A 19,012-nucleotide genomic window follows, 5' to 3' on the forward strand; every position below is an offset into this window, starting at 1 on the left:
GGTTGCCACCTGAGAACATGCCCGGCCTCCTCTGGTTGCCCAGAGAGACAGGGGGTATGGCTTTGGAATATCCTGGGGTGAGCCCTATTGTTGCCAAAAACAGCTGCTGCTCTGCGCCTTGGGGCACTGCCACTCTGGCATGGTTCCCTCTCAGCCGACTATCATCTCCTCACTCCCGTGCCGCAAAATCAGCACTAGACCAGCTGCAGTCCAGGCCCTGTCCACACCCCTCGAGAAATCACCCAAGAATCTGGACTCCTGGGGGACAGGCCTTCAGACCTCAGAGTGAGAGTGAAGGGGAGTGCTGGGATTCAGAACTGCAGGTAGAGAATATGTACAGTTTTATGCCTGGCAGGAGAATGCCATGGCACCCTAGTAGAGGAGGTAGGTCCAGTTTTTGGAGGGTCTCTCCCGTGGAGTGTAGTGGGAGGACCTTTGAACTCTGCTCATTTGTTTGTGGGGCACTCTGAGCCGTTTTCATGGGGGAGGATCTCCCGTCTCCTTGGTGATGGATTTTGTACCTTTTGTTTGTATCCTTGGCGTCGCAGCTCGCCTCAGCGGGGTTGATGTGGGTTCTTCAATCTTCTCTCTTGGTGCAGTTCTAATCCACTAGGTTACTTGCTAAATTTCTGTCCTTTAACTCTCCTTCTGGACAGGAGCCTCTGTGGAAAGCTGGCTTCAGTCAGCCATCTTGTCGCCTTTCCTTTTTTCAATTACAAAAATAAGTTGAACACCCATATGTAAAGTTTATGTGTTCAGTTTTTTTTTTTTTTTTTAGAAATAAAGATTAGATGACTTAATTTTTTTATGTTATTAAGGTATCGGTAATTAGGATTGTTTCAGAGAATGAGAAAATACTTTCTCCACATTCTAGGAGAAAATATTTGCAAATGGCATACTGGGGCTGCTATAACGCATAGACTGGGTAGCTTAAACAACATACTTTTATTTCTCATAATTCTGGAGGTTTTAAAGTCCGAGTCTAAGGTGCTGGTAGACTTCAGTTCATAGTGAGGGCCCTTTTGCTGGCTTGTAGATGGCTATCTTCTTGCTGTGTCCTCACATGATCGAGATTGAGAAAGATCTAGTTTTTCTTCCTTCTCTTACAAGGACACGAATACCATCATGGGGTCTCCACCGTCCTGACTTCATCTAAATCTGATTATGTCCCAAAGAACCTACTTCCAAATATTGTCACACTGGGGGTTAGAGTTTCAACATTAGAATTTTGGGGGAACACAAACATTCAGTGTATAACTTAGATGACAAATAAGCATATAAAAGATGCTCATTTTCATAGTATCATTAGGGAATTACAAATTAAAACAATTATGAGATACCACTATATACCTAGTAGAGTGATAAAAATCTAAAACACCGACAATGCCAAAAGCTGGTGAGAATGTGTAACAACACTATCATTTATTGATGTTGAGAATGCAGGGCGGCGCCTGTGGCTCAGTTGGTAAGGCGCCGGCCCCGTATACTGAGGGTGGCGGGTTCAAACTCAGCCCCGGCCAAACTGCAACCAAAAAATACCTGGGCGCTGTGGCAGGCGCCTGTAGTCCCACCTGCTCGGGAGGCTGAGGCAAGAGAATCGCTTAAGCCCAGGAGTTGGAGGTTGCTGTGAGCTGTGTGAGGCCATGGCACTCTACAGAGGGCCATAAAGTGAGACTCTGTCTCTACAAAAAAACAAAAAACAAAAAAACCGAGAATGCAATATGGTATAGCCCCTTCGAAAGATAGTTTGACAATTAGTTACAAAAGAAACCTCTTACGTAATCCAGTAATTGCACTCTTTGTATTTGCTCAAGTGAGTTGACAACTTACATCTACACAAAAATGTTCATAGAAATTTATTCATAATTGCTATAACTTGGAAGCAACCACGATGTAGGGTAGTTGAATGGATTAAGTGAACTGGTTCATCCAGATGGTGGAGTATTATTCGGTGCTAAAAAGAAAGGAGCAATAAACGCATGAAAAGACGTAGCACCCTAAGTGCATATCACTAAGTAAAGGAAGCCCATCTGAAGAGGCTGCATATAGTGATTCCAGCTATATGACATTCTGGGAAAGGCATAACTGTGGACTGTAAAAGGATCAGTCATTGACAGGATTAGCAGGGAGAGAGGGATGAGGATTTTTAGCATACAGGTGATTTTTATGGCAGGGGGACTACTCTGTGTGATTTTAAAGTGGTAGATATGTATCATTATTACATTTGCCAAAACCCATAGAATATGTAGCATGAAAGTGAACCCTAATGCAAACTGTGGATGTTGGGTGATGGGTGTGTAAGTGTAGGTTCATTGAGTATAACAAATATATCACTGTGGTATGAGATGTTGATGGTGGTGGAAGTTGTGTGTGTGTGTTGTGGGGGGGTTCAGGGGGTATATGGAAACTTTGTACTTTCTGTTCAATTTTGTTGTCATCCTAAAACTATAAAAAATAAAGCCTGTTTACAAAATTTCATGCTCATTATATGAAATTTAGCTATCAGGCCAAGTCTTCTGACATCACCCAAAATATACTATAATTCAGTTCCCATAGTAACCGCCCTGTGTCAGGTATAAGGGCATAGTCCCCAATAAGACTGCCCCTGTTTCTGTCACCAACTGCAAATCAAGCCCCTTGGCCACTCACACTTCTTTCCAGCTGGCTTCAAATCCAGGGAGTTTGTTCCCGAGACCCTCTGTGCTGTTTCCCTGTGAGCCTTGCTTCATTTCCCACTCTGGTCACAAGTTTGGGGATCTCCAGGTCATCCATACTTCTGACCAACTGGCTGTGTGTTCAGGGGGGGTTCTGGAAGAGACATTTGGGGTGAGGTTCGGGATATTCCTAAACACAGAGCTTTCATGCCATTTCCTTGTATACTCAGAGCATATCACCTTGTTGGCACATCAAGTTCACAAATCAGAAGGCTCTCCTTCATTTCATTGTTCAGTTTTTATTGGAACTTCATGATTTATCATTGGCTAACTGGTTGAACTAGATTTCCAGCCCCACACTGCTCCCTACAGTTTGGGCTGGGCCGGAGCCCCCAATCATACTGTTAGTCTTTCTGGTGACCTGGTGAGGAGCTGTCTTCTTGAGCCATCTCTGTGTGAGTCACCTGGGAAATTCTGAGGATAAAAAGCTTCCTGCCAGGAACCCAAGATAAAGTCAAGACAAATTCAATTTTAGGTTTTCCAAAAAAATAGTAGCCCTTTTTTGCTTTATTATTTGAAAATCTACCATGGAAAGCTGAGGTGATTGATAAGCATTTAAGATTGAAAGATTTTTTTTAATTTCAGGTTGATATGAGGGTGCCAAAGATTAGGTTGCATTGTTTGCATTTGGAAAGTCTAAGTTGTAGTTGAACCCTTCACCCAGCGGGCATACTGTAGACCCCTGTCTTGTGCCCATTAGATGAGAACACCCCAGTCTCTTTCCCTCTACCTCTCTCTCTCTCTCTCTCTCTCTCCCCCTCCCCCCTTCTACTTGAATTAATTGTGTTTTTCTTTTATGTGGGCATGTTGTTATTTTTCTCTTGGTTTCATATTAGTACTGAGTGTATTGGCTACTTGGTTCCATTCTTGTGATACTTTACTAAGTAGAATGTTCTCCAACTCCATTCAAGTAAAGTCTCCATCTTTTATGTGGCTGAATAGTATTCCATGGTATACATAGACCACATTTTATTAATCCATTCATGTGTTGATGGGCACTTGGGTTGATTCCACATCTTAAGATCGAAAGATTTAAGAAAAATGCAGATTTATTTATAATTTTAATAGTTCAGACTTTATAGTGATTTAAATCTTCTTCATCCAGTTTTGAATTTTACATTTATGGTTACATTTACGAATATATTTATGTATTTCTTTTGGTCAAAAGGAGAGAGGACTTTGCTGGAAAGATCAACCAGTAGGACAACAGAGGAAGGACCCTTTCCAGTTTACTGCCTCACACTGTCTAAATGAACAGATAACCCGAAAACAGTGTTTGTCTGGGATCTGGGTTGCTTCATTACTCTTACTTCCTCTTTATTAGCAAGGTATTTCAGAGTGTTTTAAGGTATCTACTTTCTCCAAGAAGATGCTTAGTTATATTTTTTTCTTGCAGATTGATTATACCGGAATCGAGCCTTCTAGTCCCTGCCATAAATGTTTGTCTCCTGATGTGACACCTTGCATTTGTACCATTAACTTCACACTGGAAAAGTCATTCGAGGTCTGTGTTTCCAAGTGATATATTAGAAAAAAACATCCTTTTGAAAATTCTGACATTGTACTAAACGTTTTTTACTTGGTATTTTCCTTTTGTAGAGAAGTCACTTTAGTTTTCTAGAATCCATATACTTTTGAGGAAGATCTTTATCTGTTTGTTCCACTTTGCAGTCTGAAAATTAAATACATTTATTTGAGTGATTTAGATAGTACTCAAACAAAATTGAAGACGTGTTTTATCTTTTCACTGGAAAATTTTATAATTGTAAACGTAAGTTTATATCAACTTTATATATATTTGTATTTTGAAAGATATTTTTCAAATTGTTTTGCATACTTAAAATACTAAAACAAGTTTTACATTAGAAAATAAATACTAATTTTCATATCATTTAATTGAATTTTTATGATCTGTGAAGAATTATAAAAAATGTAAGCACTTATTAAAATCTTAATTTTTTGATAAGTAGTAAGAAATCCATAAATAGTTCCAAATCCTCCAGTGTGTGTGTGTTCACACTGACCTGCCATTCTTGGTAACTGAGCATGTGCTAAAGGACATGAAGATTCAGAATAGGCATGGGAAGGCCAGTTTGTAGTCTCCCCTACCTGAGAATTGTTCTTCAGGGAGCAAAACTGCTATAATACACACCAACTTTTTAGATTTTCTAGTCTTCACATTTTTTTCTTTATTAAATCGTAACTATGTACAGTGCATTATGGGGTAAAGTGTACTGATTTGATATACAATGTGAAATGCTTACATTGAACTGATTAACACATCCATCACCTCACTTATTTCTTATGGTAAAACAATTATACTCTTAATACGGTTCACATTTTTTAAAGGTAGTGGGGACCATGTTATAATCTCTGGTAACCAGAGATTGCCATCTAGTGGTCATAGGTGCTCTTGCACTGAGGTGAAGGACAGGATAATGTCACCTTTGAAAAAAACATGGAAACAAATTTGGTAAAAGACAGAAATTTAATTATTTAACTTTGTTCCAGCAGAGATAAAATAAAAATTTTAAGCATATTTAAAAGTCTTTTGTTTTTCAATGTGATGGGCAAACTCTAAAGATGCAATAAGTTTTGCTTTTGTCAGAAAGGGCAGAATTAATGAGATATTTATAGTGATTGAGAAGCTCAGTTTGTCTCCTCCCCCATTTCAAAAACACTTATTTCAGAAATTACTTTCTGTAGAGGTGATAAATCCTAGATTTATTCTCTGGTGGGTTTTGTGTTTCTTCATAAGCCCAAACTTTGAAATGGACTAAAGCCTTTTCAGGGAACTTCAAGTAGGTTATTTTAACTGAGAATTAATAGAAAGGATCTGTTTTTCACTTTGCAGATTGAATTTAGTATGCTGAATCTTAAATTGAGAGAATATATTTTTTAAAAGCATATTCATTGTTTGTGTTTGATACAATTTTGATACTCCTGCCCTTCCTGAAAAGGTTTTCATGTAAATAATTTTCTTTGTATAGAGTGGGACATTTTGCATGGTTTAACATTTGAAAATCAAGCTTTAACTAAATAATACCACACGTGAAGGTTGCAAGTCAAACAAAGCGTACTTACAGTGTTAACTGAAATCCCTTCAATTGAGGATAAGAATATAGAAAATAGAGGTAGCAGCCAGAAAGGAGAGAATAGCTTAATGTTTTTGTCACCTCTAAACATTTTTAGTTATTGAAAATGGCTTCTTAGTATCTAAATACTTGTGTGTATGTAGATGATCTTTCTTTCCTAAGTTATTTTGACATTGGCTCCACTAAATAAATAACTTTTCTTGATGATTAGTAGAGGACTTATTACCTTACTTTGCTGATTACTAGTTTAATTGCTAATATTATATAGTATCCTATTGAGAAATTTATTATATCCCAGTTCAATTTCAGAATTTATTGGGAAAAATAATGAAGTTTGACCATTATATCTCTGAAAAGTTGGTGCTACTTTGGTGGAAATTTAAAATTAAAATAGGTCATAGTAGGCTAATACTTTCTGTGAAGGTTTTTTGTTTTTTGTTTTTTTTTGTGGCAAGGTCTTGCTTTGTTGGCTGGGCTAAAGTGCAGTGGCATCATCATAGCTCACTGCAACCTCTAGCTTGTGCCTCAGCCTCCTGAATAGCTGGGATTATGGCACATGCCACCGTGCCTGGCTAATTTTTCTACTTTCTGTAGAGGTGGGGTCTAGCTCTTGCTTAGGCTAGTCTCTTACTGCTAGGCTCAGGCATTCTTCTGGCCTTGGCATCCCAAAGTGCTGGGATTGCCACTGTGGTTGGACTCTAAACCTGTCAGAATTATAGGTAGGAGTCACTGGCCTGGCACAGTCAGGCAAAAGCAAAAGGTTGCTTTTTAACGTAAAGAGTACTTCTCTGAAGTTATTAAGGGTAGTTTCAGGGTTGACTCTTGGATTTTGGTAACATACCTTTAACCTTATTTACAATTGTACCATTTTAGATTGCTGAGTGCTAATAGAATTCACCCCACTACCTTTCATGACAAATTGTAAACTAGTAAAGTCGAAATTACATAGCTTTTATGTATACATGAAACAAGTTTGTGACAGTTTTTTTTTTCTCTTTCTCTGTTTCTCTAGGGCAACGTGTTTATGTATTATGGACTGTCTAATTTCTATCAAAACCATCGTCGTTATGTGAAGTCTAGAGATGATAGTCAACTAAATGGAGATCCTAGTGCTTTGGTTGTAAGTAAAATGATGAAATAGGAAAAGGTGGTATCTGTGAAGAACCCGTAGTAACTGTTCACTTAGAAATGTTAATTTTATAATGTTAGAATGAAATTAAAGTTTACTTGTCCTTTATAGTTTGCATAGTGAGGTTTTGCAGTTAAAATATTTTTGTCATGAATTTGCAGAGATAATGATGTCCTACAGCCAGGGGAGTGCATTTCTATCTGCTTGCTTCTCGTAGTGTCATTGGGATTGTTTTCTTCATTAATCTGTTTGTAATAGGATTTTGATGAGTCTAACATTCTGAGTGTAAATACGTTTTGTTTGGGTTTATTCATTTCTACTGCACTAGGTAAGATAGCTGCTTTTAATTTCTGGAGTTGTGTTTTAAAATTGAACATACCTCTTCATTTTTTTTTTTTTTTGGCCGGGGCTGGGTTTGAACCCACCACCTCCTCTGGCATATGGGACTGGCGCTCTACTCCTTGAGCCACAGGCGCCGCCCACCTCTTCATTTTTTAACTTGTAGAAATAGGAACAGTAAAATTCAAAGAGTGGGTTACTGAAAAACTATTTGAGGAGCTATTTGAGAATATTAATGCCAGAATTCTCTTGTCTAATATGTCAGTGTTTGGAAGGATGGAGCTCTGTAATATCTATTTTTAATGTGCTACCCCTCTGACGTCCAGCCTGGTTTGGGAATCTGTGGACTAGGCAATCTTACTTTCTTCACTGTTGTTCAACTTTCCATAGTAGAAGTTAGCATTTAAGTATTTTATGTTATTGTTGCCAATGCAAACATTCAGGGGCTTGGAAAAATTTAGGATCTCTTAGAATTGGGAATCTCTTAGAGTACAATTCAGGACTGTGCTGTGACCAGAGCGGGCATGGTAAACATTATATATAGCTGCCCTGGGTTGTCCTAACTGGTTTTATTGCTAGTTCCTAATGTAGGTTTTGAGAGATACACATCTGTTTAAAGATTCCCTGGTATATACAGGGTTCTGGTTAGATCTGTAGTATTTTGCGGCTGTAGTGATCGTTCAAAAAATATAAATACCAGTTCTCTACTTGAAATCTTTTAATGGTTTATTAACACTTGGTACTCCAAGTCTTAGTATGATCTGAGCATAATCCTCCAACCTCCTTGCATATTATTCTCCCTCTTGTCATGCTCCAGCTACATTCAACTTTACTTCCTCAGAAGTAACAAGTTCTTAGTAGCACGTGCTGTTCTGTTTGCTTAAAACTCTGTTCACGTGGCTGGCTCCTACTCTTCTTTATTAGGCCTTATGTGATAATTCTCCAGAGTGAAGCAAAATCATTAGCATAGATTCTAAATCAGCTCAGCTCCTCCTCCCCTTCTCCCCATCAGTCACTTGTGCAACATATTCATAACATTTACTGTGATTTGTAATTACATGTTTGTTCACTTATTTATTATCTGTCTTTGCAACTGTGTTGTAAGCTGAGGAGGACAGGGAGCATGACTTTCTTTAATCATTCTTCACCAAGCTCCTGACTGGTGCTTGGCACGTTGGAAGGCATTTGATAAGTATTTGTTGACTGAATATAGACATTTTTACCATGGCTCTTACTTAGTATTGTAGTTGATTTTATATTGATCTATTTCCTCTGTTATACTGTGAGTGGCCAAAAGGCAGGGAATGATTCTGTTTCTTACACCTTGCATGGTATGTAATACATATTAGGTACTCATTAAATAGCTTTCCTAATGCAAAGTTGTCAGCCTGTTTTAGTACCTGATTCACAGGCGGTAAATAATATTTCCTTTTAAAACTTCGTTAAGAATTTGGTGGCTACAAAATACACTCACCAGTAGCTCATCAGTAGGGACTAATTCAAAACCAAATCTGGAGGACAGGCAAATGGTTCTGTCTCAACATTTTTGTTTTCCTTGGACCTGGGTGCACAATTTAAAGAGGAGCATATTCTAGGAATCTGCATTAAACTTCTTCCTTCCTTTCTTTCTTAAATGTGAGATTTAACCCCAAATTACTAGTTGAACATGTAATTTTATAAGTGAGGCCCAGTTTAATCAAGGGATTTGCCCAAGGAACTAGTGCCTCTGGTCTCCTTCCTTTGAGTACTTTTTTTTTTTTTGGATTGACAATAGACAATTTCTTGATTTTTCTTGGGCAGAAAATGCTTTGTGGTTATGGTTTCTGTGTTGATAATGAAAATCAAAAAGATGTTAATTTGATCTATGCATATAGGACAAAACATGGGGGTAAAGGTTATATTAAAAAGGTAATCTAGTAATTTTAAGGAATACATTTCGAGTATTTAAATGTGTTATTTATAGCCTATGTATATTATAAATGTATGCATTACAAGTGAGAAAAATATAGGGATTGAATTTAGGGATAGCTCATAGACTTCCCAGAGGCCTGGGTAATAATTTCTGTCTTTCTGTCCTTCTGAAAACCAGAACCCTAGTAAGGAATGTGAGCCTTACCGAAGAAATGAAGACAAACCGATCGCTCCTTGTGGAGCTATTGCCAACAGTATGTTTAATGGTATGATGCAGACATGAACATCAACGTAGATAGAGACATGTATAATTAGATAAATTAGGGATTGAATGAAGTATTAAAATGCTCTGTGACTTTTCTTTTGAGCAAACATGTTTTAGGAATGGATTTCTGTCTCTGAGAAGAAAGAAGCAGAAACATTTTGATAGCTTTCCTATTTCACATAAGATAAAATAAAACCCAGGCTGTCTTTCCACTAATTTTATTTATATCACTGAAAAGGAGCTACAGTTGATCATTTAGAGCAGCTCTAAATGGTAGAAATATAATGTGTCTGGTAGAAATATAATGTGAACTATAAATGCTATTCATGTAGGTAATTGTAAATTTTCTAGTAGTCATAATAAAAACCATTAAAAAACTAGTGAAATTGATTTTAGTAGTAACTCAGTATGTTCAAGATCCTGTTATTTCAACATAGCATATAAAAGCTATTGAGAGATTTTTTTTTTATGCTTAGTCTTTGATATCTGATGTATATCATATATAGAATCTACTCCATTTGAACCAACCGTATTTTAAGGGGGTAGTAATCATTCATGTCTAGGCAAGGGTGTCCAACCTGTGGGCCACTAGCCTCATGCTGATTTTGTTAGGACCGTTTTTGTTTTTCTGTGATGTTGGATGTCACAAAAAGTATGCATGGACCTTTTTTTTGCTAATCAGCTTTCATTAAGTTTATATATTTACTGCATGGCCCAAGGCAACTCTTAACACTTTTAATGTGTGGCAGAAAAGAAAAAAGGTTGGATGTCCCTGCTAGTGGCCAAGGTATTGGATAGTGCAGATAAATGGAAAATTTAGAAATTATTAGGAATGAATTATTAGAAGAGAGGACAGGCAGATTTACCTTACAGTTATATTTGGGTTAATATTAAAACATTTGATCTTATCACATATAACTTAGCCATATATAAAAGAGAATTATACCTCTACTGAGGCAAGGAAAGTCCATCTGGAATTATAAAGTTAAGTAGGTCCTATGGGTTTACAATAGACATTTAGTAAGATCTTCCTTTTCTTGTTTTTTAGATACGTTAGAATTGTTTCACATTGGCAATGGTTCTGACCCTACTCCTATTACTTTGAAAAAGAAAGGTATTGCTTGGTGGACAGATAAAAATGTAAAATTCAGAAATCCTCCTGGAGGAGAAAGCCTGGAAGAACGATTTAAAGGTAAGACATTCCTTAAAAAAAATAAACTAAAGGCCAGGCATGGTGGCTTATGCCTGTAATCCCAGCACTCTGGGCGGTGGAGGCGGTAGATTGCCTAAGCTCACAGGTTCCAGACCAGCCTGAGCAAGAGCAAGACCTCATCTCTAAATATAAGCCAGGCGTTGTGGCAGGCATCTGTAGTCCCAGCTACTTGGGAGGCTGAGGTAAGAGAATCACTTAAGCCCAAGAGTTTGAGGTTGCTGTGAGCTGTGATACAATAGCACTCTACTGAGGGTGACAAAGTGAGACTCTGTCTCAAAAAAACAAACAAAAAAAAACCACTAGAAGTTTTAATGTATTTTAAATTTTCTTTAGAATCTTAAAAGTTTATATTTTTTAAAGCAACAGTAACAAATTTTCTTTCTTCAGCTTCCTACTAATGTGCCAGTGTACTGAAATTCTAAAGAAAATGTGTACTTTTAATAAAGAATATAATTTTTCTGATGTTTTCTTAGAAGCATTTCAGCTATACTCTTTTAAAACTTTAGCAGAGTTTCTTTGGAACAAGCCTATATTATTATGTAAATTTATTTTTGTTTCTTTGCTACCTTAATTTCACAATGTTATATTTGTTCACATTAAATTAATATCTTTGCATTAAGTAATCTGCCTTTTTGTATATACTATATAGCCTACTTTTAGGCTATATAATTCAGATACTAACCAAATATTTGTAAATAATACAAATTAATTCAGATACTAACCAAATATTTGTAAATATTTTGTTAAGTTATTCCATGAAGAAATGGTTTCTCTCTACATTTTTAGGCTTCTTAGAATATGAATATATTTATACTTTTGAAAATAAGAAAAATACCAAGATTATGTTTTGTACATCTTTGTTTTAGTAGACTAACTCATAATTGAATATTTGTCTCCTCATCCCTTCCCTGCTCCTTTTAAAGATACAACAAAGCCAGTGAACTGGCTTCACCCAGTATACATGCTGGACTCTGACCCGGATAATAATGGATTCATAAATGAGGATTTTATTGTGTGGATGCGTACTGCAGCATTACCTACTTTTCGTAAGTTATATCGTCTCATAGAGCGGAAAAGCGATTTACATCCAACATTACCAGCTGGACGCTACTATTTGAATATCACATACAGTATCCTTTTTGTCTGTATTTGTAGATTCTTAGAGCTTGAAAGGGATCTAGTCCAAATTTATCTGAGTTACATGGCAAGTTACCTTGTGCTTTAGTTTTGATCTCTGCATTTTGACAAGATCTCTGTATTTTTACAATGTTTCTTCTATACCTTCTAGACATCTCTTAAATTTGTATATACTTCGTACTGAGTTTTCAGGCCTATCATTTGGTGAAATTACTTAGAGTATAGGTGCTTGATTTATAAATAAGCTAGCTATTTTATAAGGGAATTTGTAATTGAGCTTAATGCAAATGCCATTGAGTGCCTAACACTAAATAAGTGTCAGTGGTACTGGGCTGTTTAAATATACTTTTTTAGATATTAAAAATCAGCAGATGTGTTAATTCACATCTATGTAATTGTTCATAATTATTGATTTGTTTGTAGTATCAAAGTATTTTTATCGTTAGCTAGATTGTTATACATTAATAACTTAGGTTTACTTTCAATGCTAAAAAATATTTTTCATTCTAACTATATGCCAACACTTTGCTGTGTACTCTCCATTCACTGTTTTATTGAATTCAAGGAGTAACATATCTCAGTGTTATAGACAAGAATATAGGAAAAAAGTAGCATTTAAGTAACTTTCCCAGGGTTACACAGGTAATAACTAGAAGGGCTTCATATCTGGGCTGTTGACACCAAAGGCCATGGTGGTACCATCATCTGCCAGCCTAGTCCACGTCCCTAGATAGTTCACTTAGGAAGTCAGAACAACACAAATCTACATAGGTGTAAAGTCTTCTTAGGAGGGAAATATTGGATAATTCTTTTTATTCTGAATAGAATCCTTATATTTTTTAATCTCTAGCCCTTTTTTTACACATATTGTAAATGAAAATATTAGAATTTAAATGTTTGCTGATCTTGTACTTTTTATTTTTTGTAATCCTAATGAGTCATAAGTATATAGTTTTGGTTTATGATGGATTAGTAAATGGTTAGATTAATATACTCTATTTCAAAATAAGTTTGTTTGAGATCTGAGTCCTTTAATGTTGTACCTGTATACACAACTGAACGTGGCCTGCTAGTGGCAGACTGAAAGGAACCAAGTTTTAGAAACTACTCTCACATAGGAGCAATTTTGGACAGAAAGACCCAATTCAGGTACTGGTAGAAAAAACACTATCCTGAGATGATGGCCAAAATAGAAGGCAGCTCCAGTACAATTAGCCTCCAAAATATAAAGAGTAAGGGCTGATATCATTTTGTAGTCTAGAACACAAGAGAAGGAAGTTTGTGGAACTGCAGGAATTCTTAGGTAACAGTTTGCATTCAGGAAGTCTGCACCAGGGCCCCAGCACTGAATAAAGAACTTGTCATTCAAGAGGAATGCAAGCTGTCTTACAGTCTCAGACATTGAGAGGGCAAGAATTTGGGCCTACAAAACATCAAAGGTTAAGTTGCCAAAACTGGATATATAAGGTATGAACTAAATATTAGAATTAAACCCCATTTTTTTTAGGATTAGGATACTAAGTGAGAGACTAGCATGGGTGACTTGATACTGTGTCCCCCAGAATGTTGGTTAGTAGAGCTCTTTTTTTTTTTTTTTTCTTTTTTAAATGTCTTTTACTTTCTTTCTTTTTTTTTTTTTATTAAATCATAACTGTATACATTGATATGATCATGGGGCATCATACACTCGCTTCATAAACCATTTGACAGATTTTTATCGCAGTGGTTAACATAGCCTTTCCGGCATTATCTCAGTTACTGTGCCAAAACATTTACATTTACATTTACCAAGTTTCTTAAAATCATTCCTGCCTCACGTTGGAGTTGATGTTAGAATCGCTTAAGCCCAGGAGTTGGAGGTTGCTGTGAGCTGTGTGAGGCCACGGCACTGTACCAAGGGCCATAAAGTGAGACTCTGTCTCTACAAAAAAAAAAGAATTGGCAGAACTGAACCTGCCCTTTGGAGTCATAGGGCCCCATCTTTGGGGATGAAATGTTGGTGAAACTCAGGAAACAGATGCAGCCTAACTGTCTTCTCTGTGTACCTCTTGCCAAAATCCTAGAACTAGTTCATGTAGATAATTCATCCACTACTCTGGGGTCTTATTTCACACATCCTCTCAGTTCAGCCTTCACTTCACTCTGTTTTTTCTGTCCGCTGTGTCTTTTTGTTGCTCCACATCAGTATGTTGAAACCTCAGTGTCACACAGTGTGACCTGTGCTCAGACCCCTCTCAGAGTCTCAGAACAGCTTCTGCTAGACATGCTCTTTGAGCTTGCAGAGACTTCCAGTCTCTGATTCTCTCATTTTCTCCTGATCTGTCAGCCTCCTCTTCCTGTGGAGGCTTCATTGCTGTTCATTTAAAGTACTTTTTCACATTACATTCTTTTGAGGCCTTTTGCCTCTTCTGTGTAATGAGAGCTAAAGAACTCAAAAAGTATATCACCCTTAAATTTGGTTGTTTTGGTAAAATATTTTGACTTTTACTAGTAACATTTAACTTGCTAATTTAGTCTTTTGTGATAATATAATTTTATTTTTGATTTAGAACGTATGGGTAAGGTACCTGTGCGTCACAGAATTATACAGATGAATTCCAAGCAATAAAATGCCAACTTTTAAAATTGTATTTTAAGCATCAAGTAACCAGAGATGGAAAAGTCTTCCTATACCCTTTTCAGATTACCCCGTACATTCTTTTGATGGACGAAAACGGATGATCTTGAGCACTATTTCATGGATGGGAGGAAAAAATCCATTTTTGGGGATTGCTTACATCACCATTGGATCCATCTCTTTCCTTCTGGGAGTTGTACTGCTAGTAATTAATCACAAATATAGAAACAGTAGTAATACTGCTGACATTACCATTTAATTTTATATTCTGAAAACAGATCTACTGCATGTGCATCAAAGCCAGTCCTGTTCAACCTAGCTTTCCACTGCTGACATCTGGTTAGTATGTCATTTTGAAGTTGGCACATAACATTTTTTTTTGAAAACAGTTTTTGTCCTTTGCTTTTTTTCCTATGGATGACCTATGAAAATATATGATGGGTATAAAAAATTAACTATTGATTATATCAACACTATAACTACTGAAATGGCATTCTAATGTTTGCTTTTTATTGGGACAGGCCATGTGATGCATAGAGCCTCTTTCATGTGACCGCATCTCCTGCTTCGTTGTTTGTGCTGTATTGATGATATTATATTGACACATAGTGCTGTATATGTGTGCTCTTGTGTGAAGAGAGGGCTTACAAGATGTATGAGTATATAGACTTGCTAACCCTTCAGGATTCAGAGTTACAGAAAGATGAAGAAAGACCAAATCTAAATAAAACACTTCATGGTTTTCATGTGTCGTGTGTAAAGGCTTACACTACCATCTTTGGGGAGATGGTCATGTCCTCAGTTTATCCAGTACAGTTCTTTGTCAAACTTAGCTTTGATTCCAAAGAACATACTTCCCTTTATGTCTGGCACAGGAATTAATAACACTATGCCTGAAGAGTTCAGGGAGGTCCCAGGTAGGAGGATTTAAAATTGTTCTTCCCATGTGGTTCCAAAGTTGCAGTCAGGAACCTCAGCTCACTTGGAATGCTTTCACATGTGATCACTTCCCTTGATCCTGAGACTTCATAAGGGAAGAAAATAGGAGTGAGATGGAAAAACTGTTGGGCAGACCTTCATCTTCTGCCTCAACTATAAACATATGTGATTGCTCAAAGGAGACTATGTTCATTCTTGGGGTATTTAACATTCAGAAAATTACTTCAGTATTGGAAGTATCTCAAGCTGTTTTTATTTTGCAGGTAAGTGTTTTGTCTTAACTACTAATTATATTCCAGAAAATTTTGAAAGTAGTAACTTTAATTTCTTCTGTATTTTGTTCAATTTCTGCATATAGGTCAAATGTAGATGTGTATGTACATTCTCTTTTTCACTTGGTTTTCCTGTGACACACTTTAAAAAGATATTCTATCCTTAATTAAATTCTGGGGGTTTTGAAGTGTATGTACATGATAAATGATAATCTATATGGTTGAAGTAATTTTATTTTTTACTAACTGGAATTATTTTAATATTGCGTATTGAATAAATGCTATAATTTGTTTGCTATGGAACTTAAAGTGAATGTAAACTTATTTTTCCATATGCATAACAATGTATTTATTAATCAGAGGTGGCTTAATTACATTGAAATGAACTTTTTTTTTTTTTAACCTAAAGTAACTCATGTTTGTGTAGAAGAATGCCTGTTTTATTCAGAGTTTGTAATGATTTCCTTGAGTTATATTTTAAATCAAAAGGTCTGGGTAATGTATCAATTTTGATTAATGTATACTTTTTAAAAAAAGAAACAAAACAGTGTAATAGTTAATAGTAGAAATGTGCCACACTTAAGTTTTATATAACATGAAATACAGTTTAAAATACTTGTAATTCATAGTGACTTTTTACTGATAAAAATATTACTTGCATGAAGTACTCGATGTATTGTGATCCTGAGATTTCTGAGTATATATATAGTGTGTGTGTATATATATATATATATTTTTTTTATTTTGTCAGAAAATTTTCTTTGTTTTGTCAGTCTTTCAGAATGTTATTTGTTCTGAAAACTGGCCTTCTTGTGCATGGCAGTTTTGTTTTCTGGGGTACATCATTGGGGAAGAGGAATTTCATCCAGTCTTTCCAGATGGAATTTATGCTTTTTAAGGAGGACTACCATCCTGCATCTCTTTTTCTAACTGGGGGACTGAGATGTTGCTAAAGAAAAGTAGAAGAGCTCTTTTAACACTTTCCTCATGGATAAGATGGAATTTTAAAATTTATTTGGAGTTTTATTTATTTTACAAGTACATCGATGGTTTAAGTTCCCTGTCTCCTTCCATTTGAGCTCTAAGGGACTCCTGTTGGAAAATGTGGAGAATATGGAACATTCATATGGCCTCTATGAAGTATAGAGGAAGGAAAAAACATTTCTTCTTATAGGCTTTATACTCATGTAGGTAACATTGATGTCATATTCAGCTTCTAAATAATCATTGCAATTTAAGGCAACTAAGCTAAGTAGAAGGCATTAAAGAATGCCTTACTCTACAGGACATATTATGACATATGAAGAGCTTCCCTGTTGGACAGATTATTCATTGAGTAAAAGCTATGACATTTCGCTGACATCATAAGGCAGTTTAAGAATAAATTGATAAAAATAACACAGTAATAGAGGATTAATCAAGAGAAGAACCAAGTGAATACTATTTGTTTATTGGTTAGGGACAGTCGCTTTGTAACCTTGATTATATTACAACATTCTGTTAATATGTTCTCTGTTAGTAAGAATGAACAAAATTTTACTGTGTTCAGACAACTTGCTAAATTAACAGTGCCTAGAATTGTTGCTAATGTTTAGCACTAAACTTTAACCCAGAGTTGATGAGTCCAGGCTTAATTTCTCCATGACTTGATAAAATGTCATTCATTGTTAAATTAACTACCATATTCGTATTTATTAATTACTCTGACAACATTAACCATCTGTTCTTAGCAGGAAGTGGTCAGATTGTCACTTGAGTTATAGACAGGCTGACTAAGTTTGGTATTATTAGATCAAGGGGAATGTCTAATAAATAGAAAGAGAGGCAAAGGCGATGAAAATAACAAAGTGGGCACATGAGAAATGAAAAGCCTGGCTGGTGAGGAGAAGCATGGAGAGGTTGGGTTAATGAGCGCTGCTCAGCCTGCTGCCTCCTGTCTTCATGGAAACTTTGCTTTAGAATTATTGTATGCTACATCTTTGTTGGTTAAGCTGTAAAGTTTTGTTCTTTGTGAACATGGCTGGGGTGGGTAGCGGGAGTGCAGAAGTCCTGCTATTACAAGAACAATTTTGATGCACAAGTGTCTGTTGTACAGTTTGGCTGATCTAGTAAAGTGTTAATGAACTCCTTTTTAGCCCATACACCATTCAGTAAACATAAACATCACTTTTCTCCTAATGTAATTTGAAATTTCAAAATAAATATCTTGTCTAAAACCAAATCAGACCATGGTGGCCTTATTTGCTTTCATATATCTATAAAATTTCATATATCTATAAAACTGTGTGCACAGTTTAAAGTATCAGATAGTAAGTTTAAAGGCTTTATGATGAAAAACAGTAGTCCCCGCCTGAACTTGCCTTCAGATCCCTCCTAAACATGATTGCTTTGACTCCAAAAGTTGTTTCTTCTGTTGTTTATCTCAGTGTGTCTAAGTAATACATGGATGCCTGTTCTCCTGGTGCTTGATACAGTTTCAGACATTATCTTCTTGGTAATGTTACCCAAGGATTCACCTCTAACACCTGGCCTCCGCCTTCTCTCATGTAGTTACATCACATTTCGTAAATGCGCTAGCTGTTATTTAATTTTTTAATAGATAATTGTATACTGTAGAGAAAACAGTGTGCCATGATTACATTTTTTTGCATAATTTTATTTTTCTTGGATTTAATAATCATGTTTTTTTTTTTCTTTTGAAGACAGTCTTATTATGTGGCCCTCAGTAGAGTGCTGTGGTATCACAGCTCACAGCAACCTCAAACTCTTGGGCTTAAGCGATTCTCTTGCTTCAGTTGGGACTACAGGTGCCCGCCACCACGCGGCTATTTTGTTGTTGCAGTTATTATTGCTTTATATGGCCTGGGCCGAGTTCGAACTCGCCACCCTCCATGTATGTGTCTGGCTCTGTAACCACTGTGCTATGGGTGCCGAGCCAGTTTTGTTGTTTTAACACTCATATAAATCCCTTATAATTTTTCCAGCTTCTCTGTCAGATCTGCTATGGTCCCATCACTGTTCTGAAGGGTGTTTTTACCCAGATACCAGCTAACACTGCTGTTTTTACTAGCACAGTTGTCCTGTGCCGATCCGTACTGGCTGCTGTCTGGGCCTGCTTCACAGTGCTCATCCCGTGACCTCTCATGCTCCTGTGTTGGACCTCCTGTGTCCCAGTTTATTCTCTTGCATACTAGAACACTTGCTCAAACACAGAGAAATAGTATACGAAAGGTAAATTTCTCAGTTTTTACATGTCTAAAATGTCCTTATTCACCCTCGCAATTCATTGATATTTTGAATACATGTATAATTTAAAAAGTAACTGTCAAGAGTCTTAAGGGCATTGTTCCACCCTCTTCTGGCGTCCATTCTTGTTTTCAA

At 36.5% G+C, this 19,012-nt stretch overlaps 1 protein-coding gene across 1 annotated transcript in view; it reads left to right on the forward strand.

Moving 5' to 3' along the window:
• The window catches only part of TMEM30A (transmembrane protein 30A), a 47,719-nt gene extending 29,867 nt beyond the window's left edge, over positions 1-17,852 (forward strand). The window contains 6 exon segments of the mRNA XM_053602845.1: positions 4,111-4,218; positions 6,822-6,929; positions 9,367-9,454; positions 10,502-10,645; positions 11,590-11,796; positions 14,486-17,852. Coding sequence (XP_053458820.1) covers positions 4,111-4,218; positions 6,822-6,929; positions 9,367-9,454; positions 10,502-10,645; positions 11,590-11,796; positions 14,486-14,679 — 849 coding nt within the window. The 3' untranslated portion in view covers positions 14,680-17,852.
• Positions 17,853-19,012: the final 1,160 nt, after the last annotated feature.

Source organism: Nycticebus coucang, chromosome 9 (genome assembly GCF_027406575.1).
Source record: "Nycticebus coucang isolate mNycCou1 chromosome 9, mNycCou1.pri, whole genome shotgun sequence".
Classification (NCBI taxonomy): domain Eukaryota; kingdom Metazoa; phylum Chordata; class Mammalia; order Primates; family Lorisidae; genus Nycticebus; species Nycticebus coucang.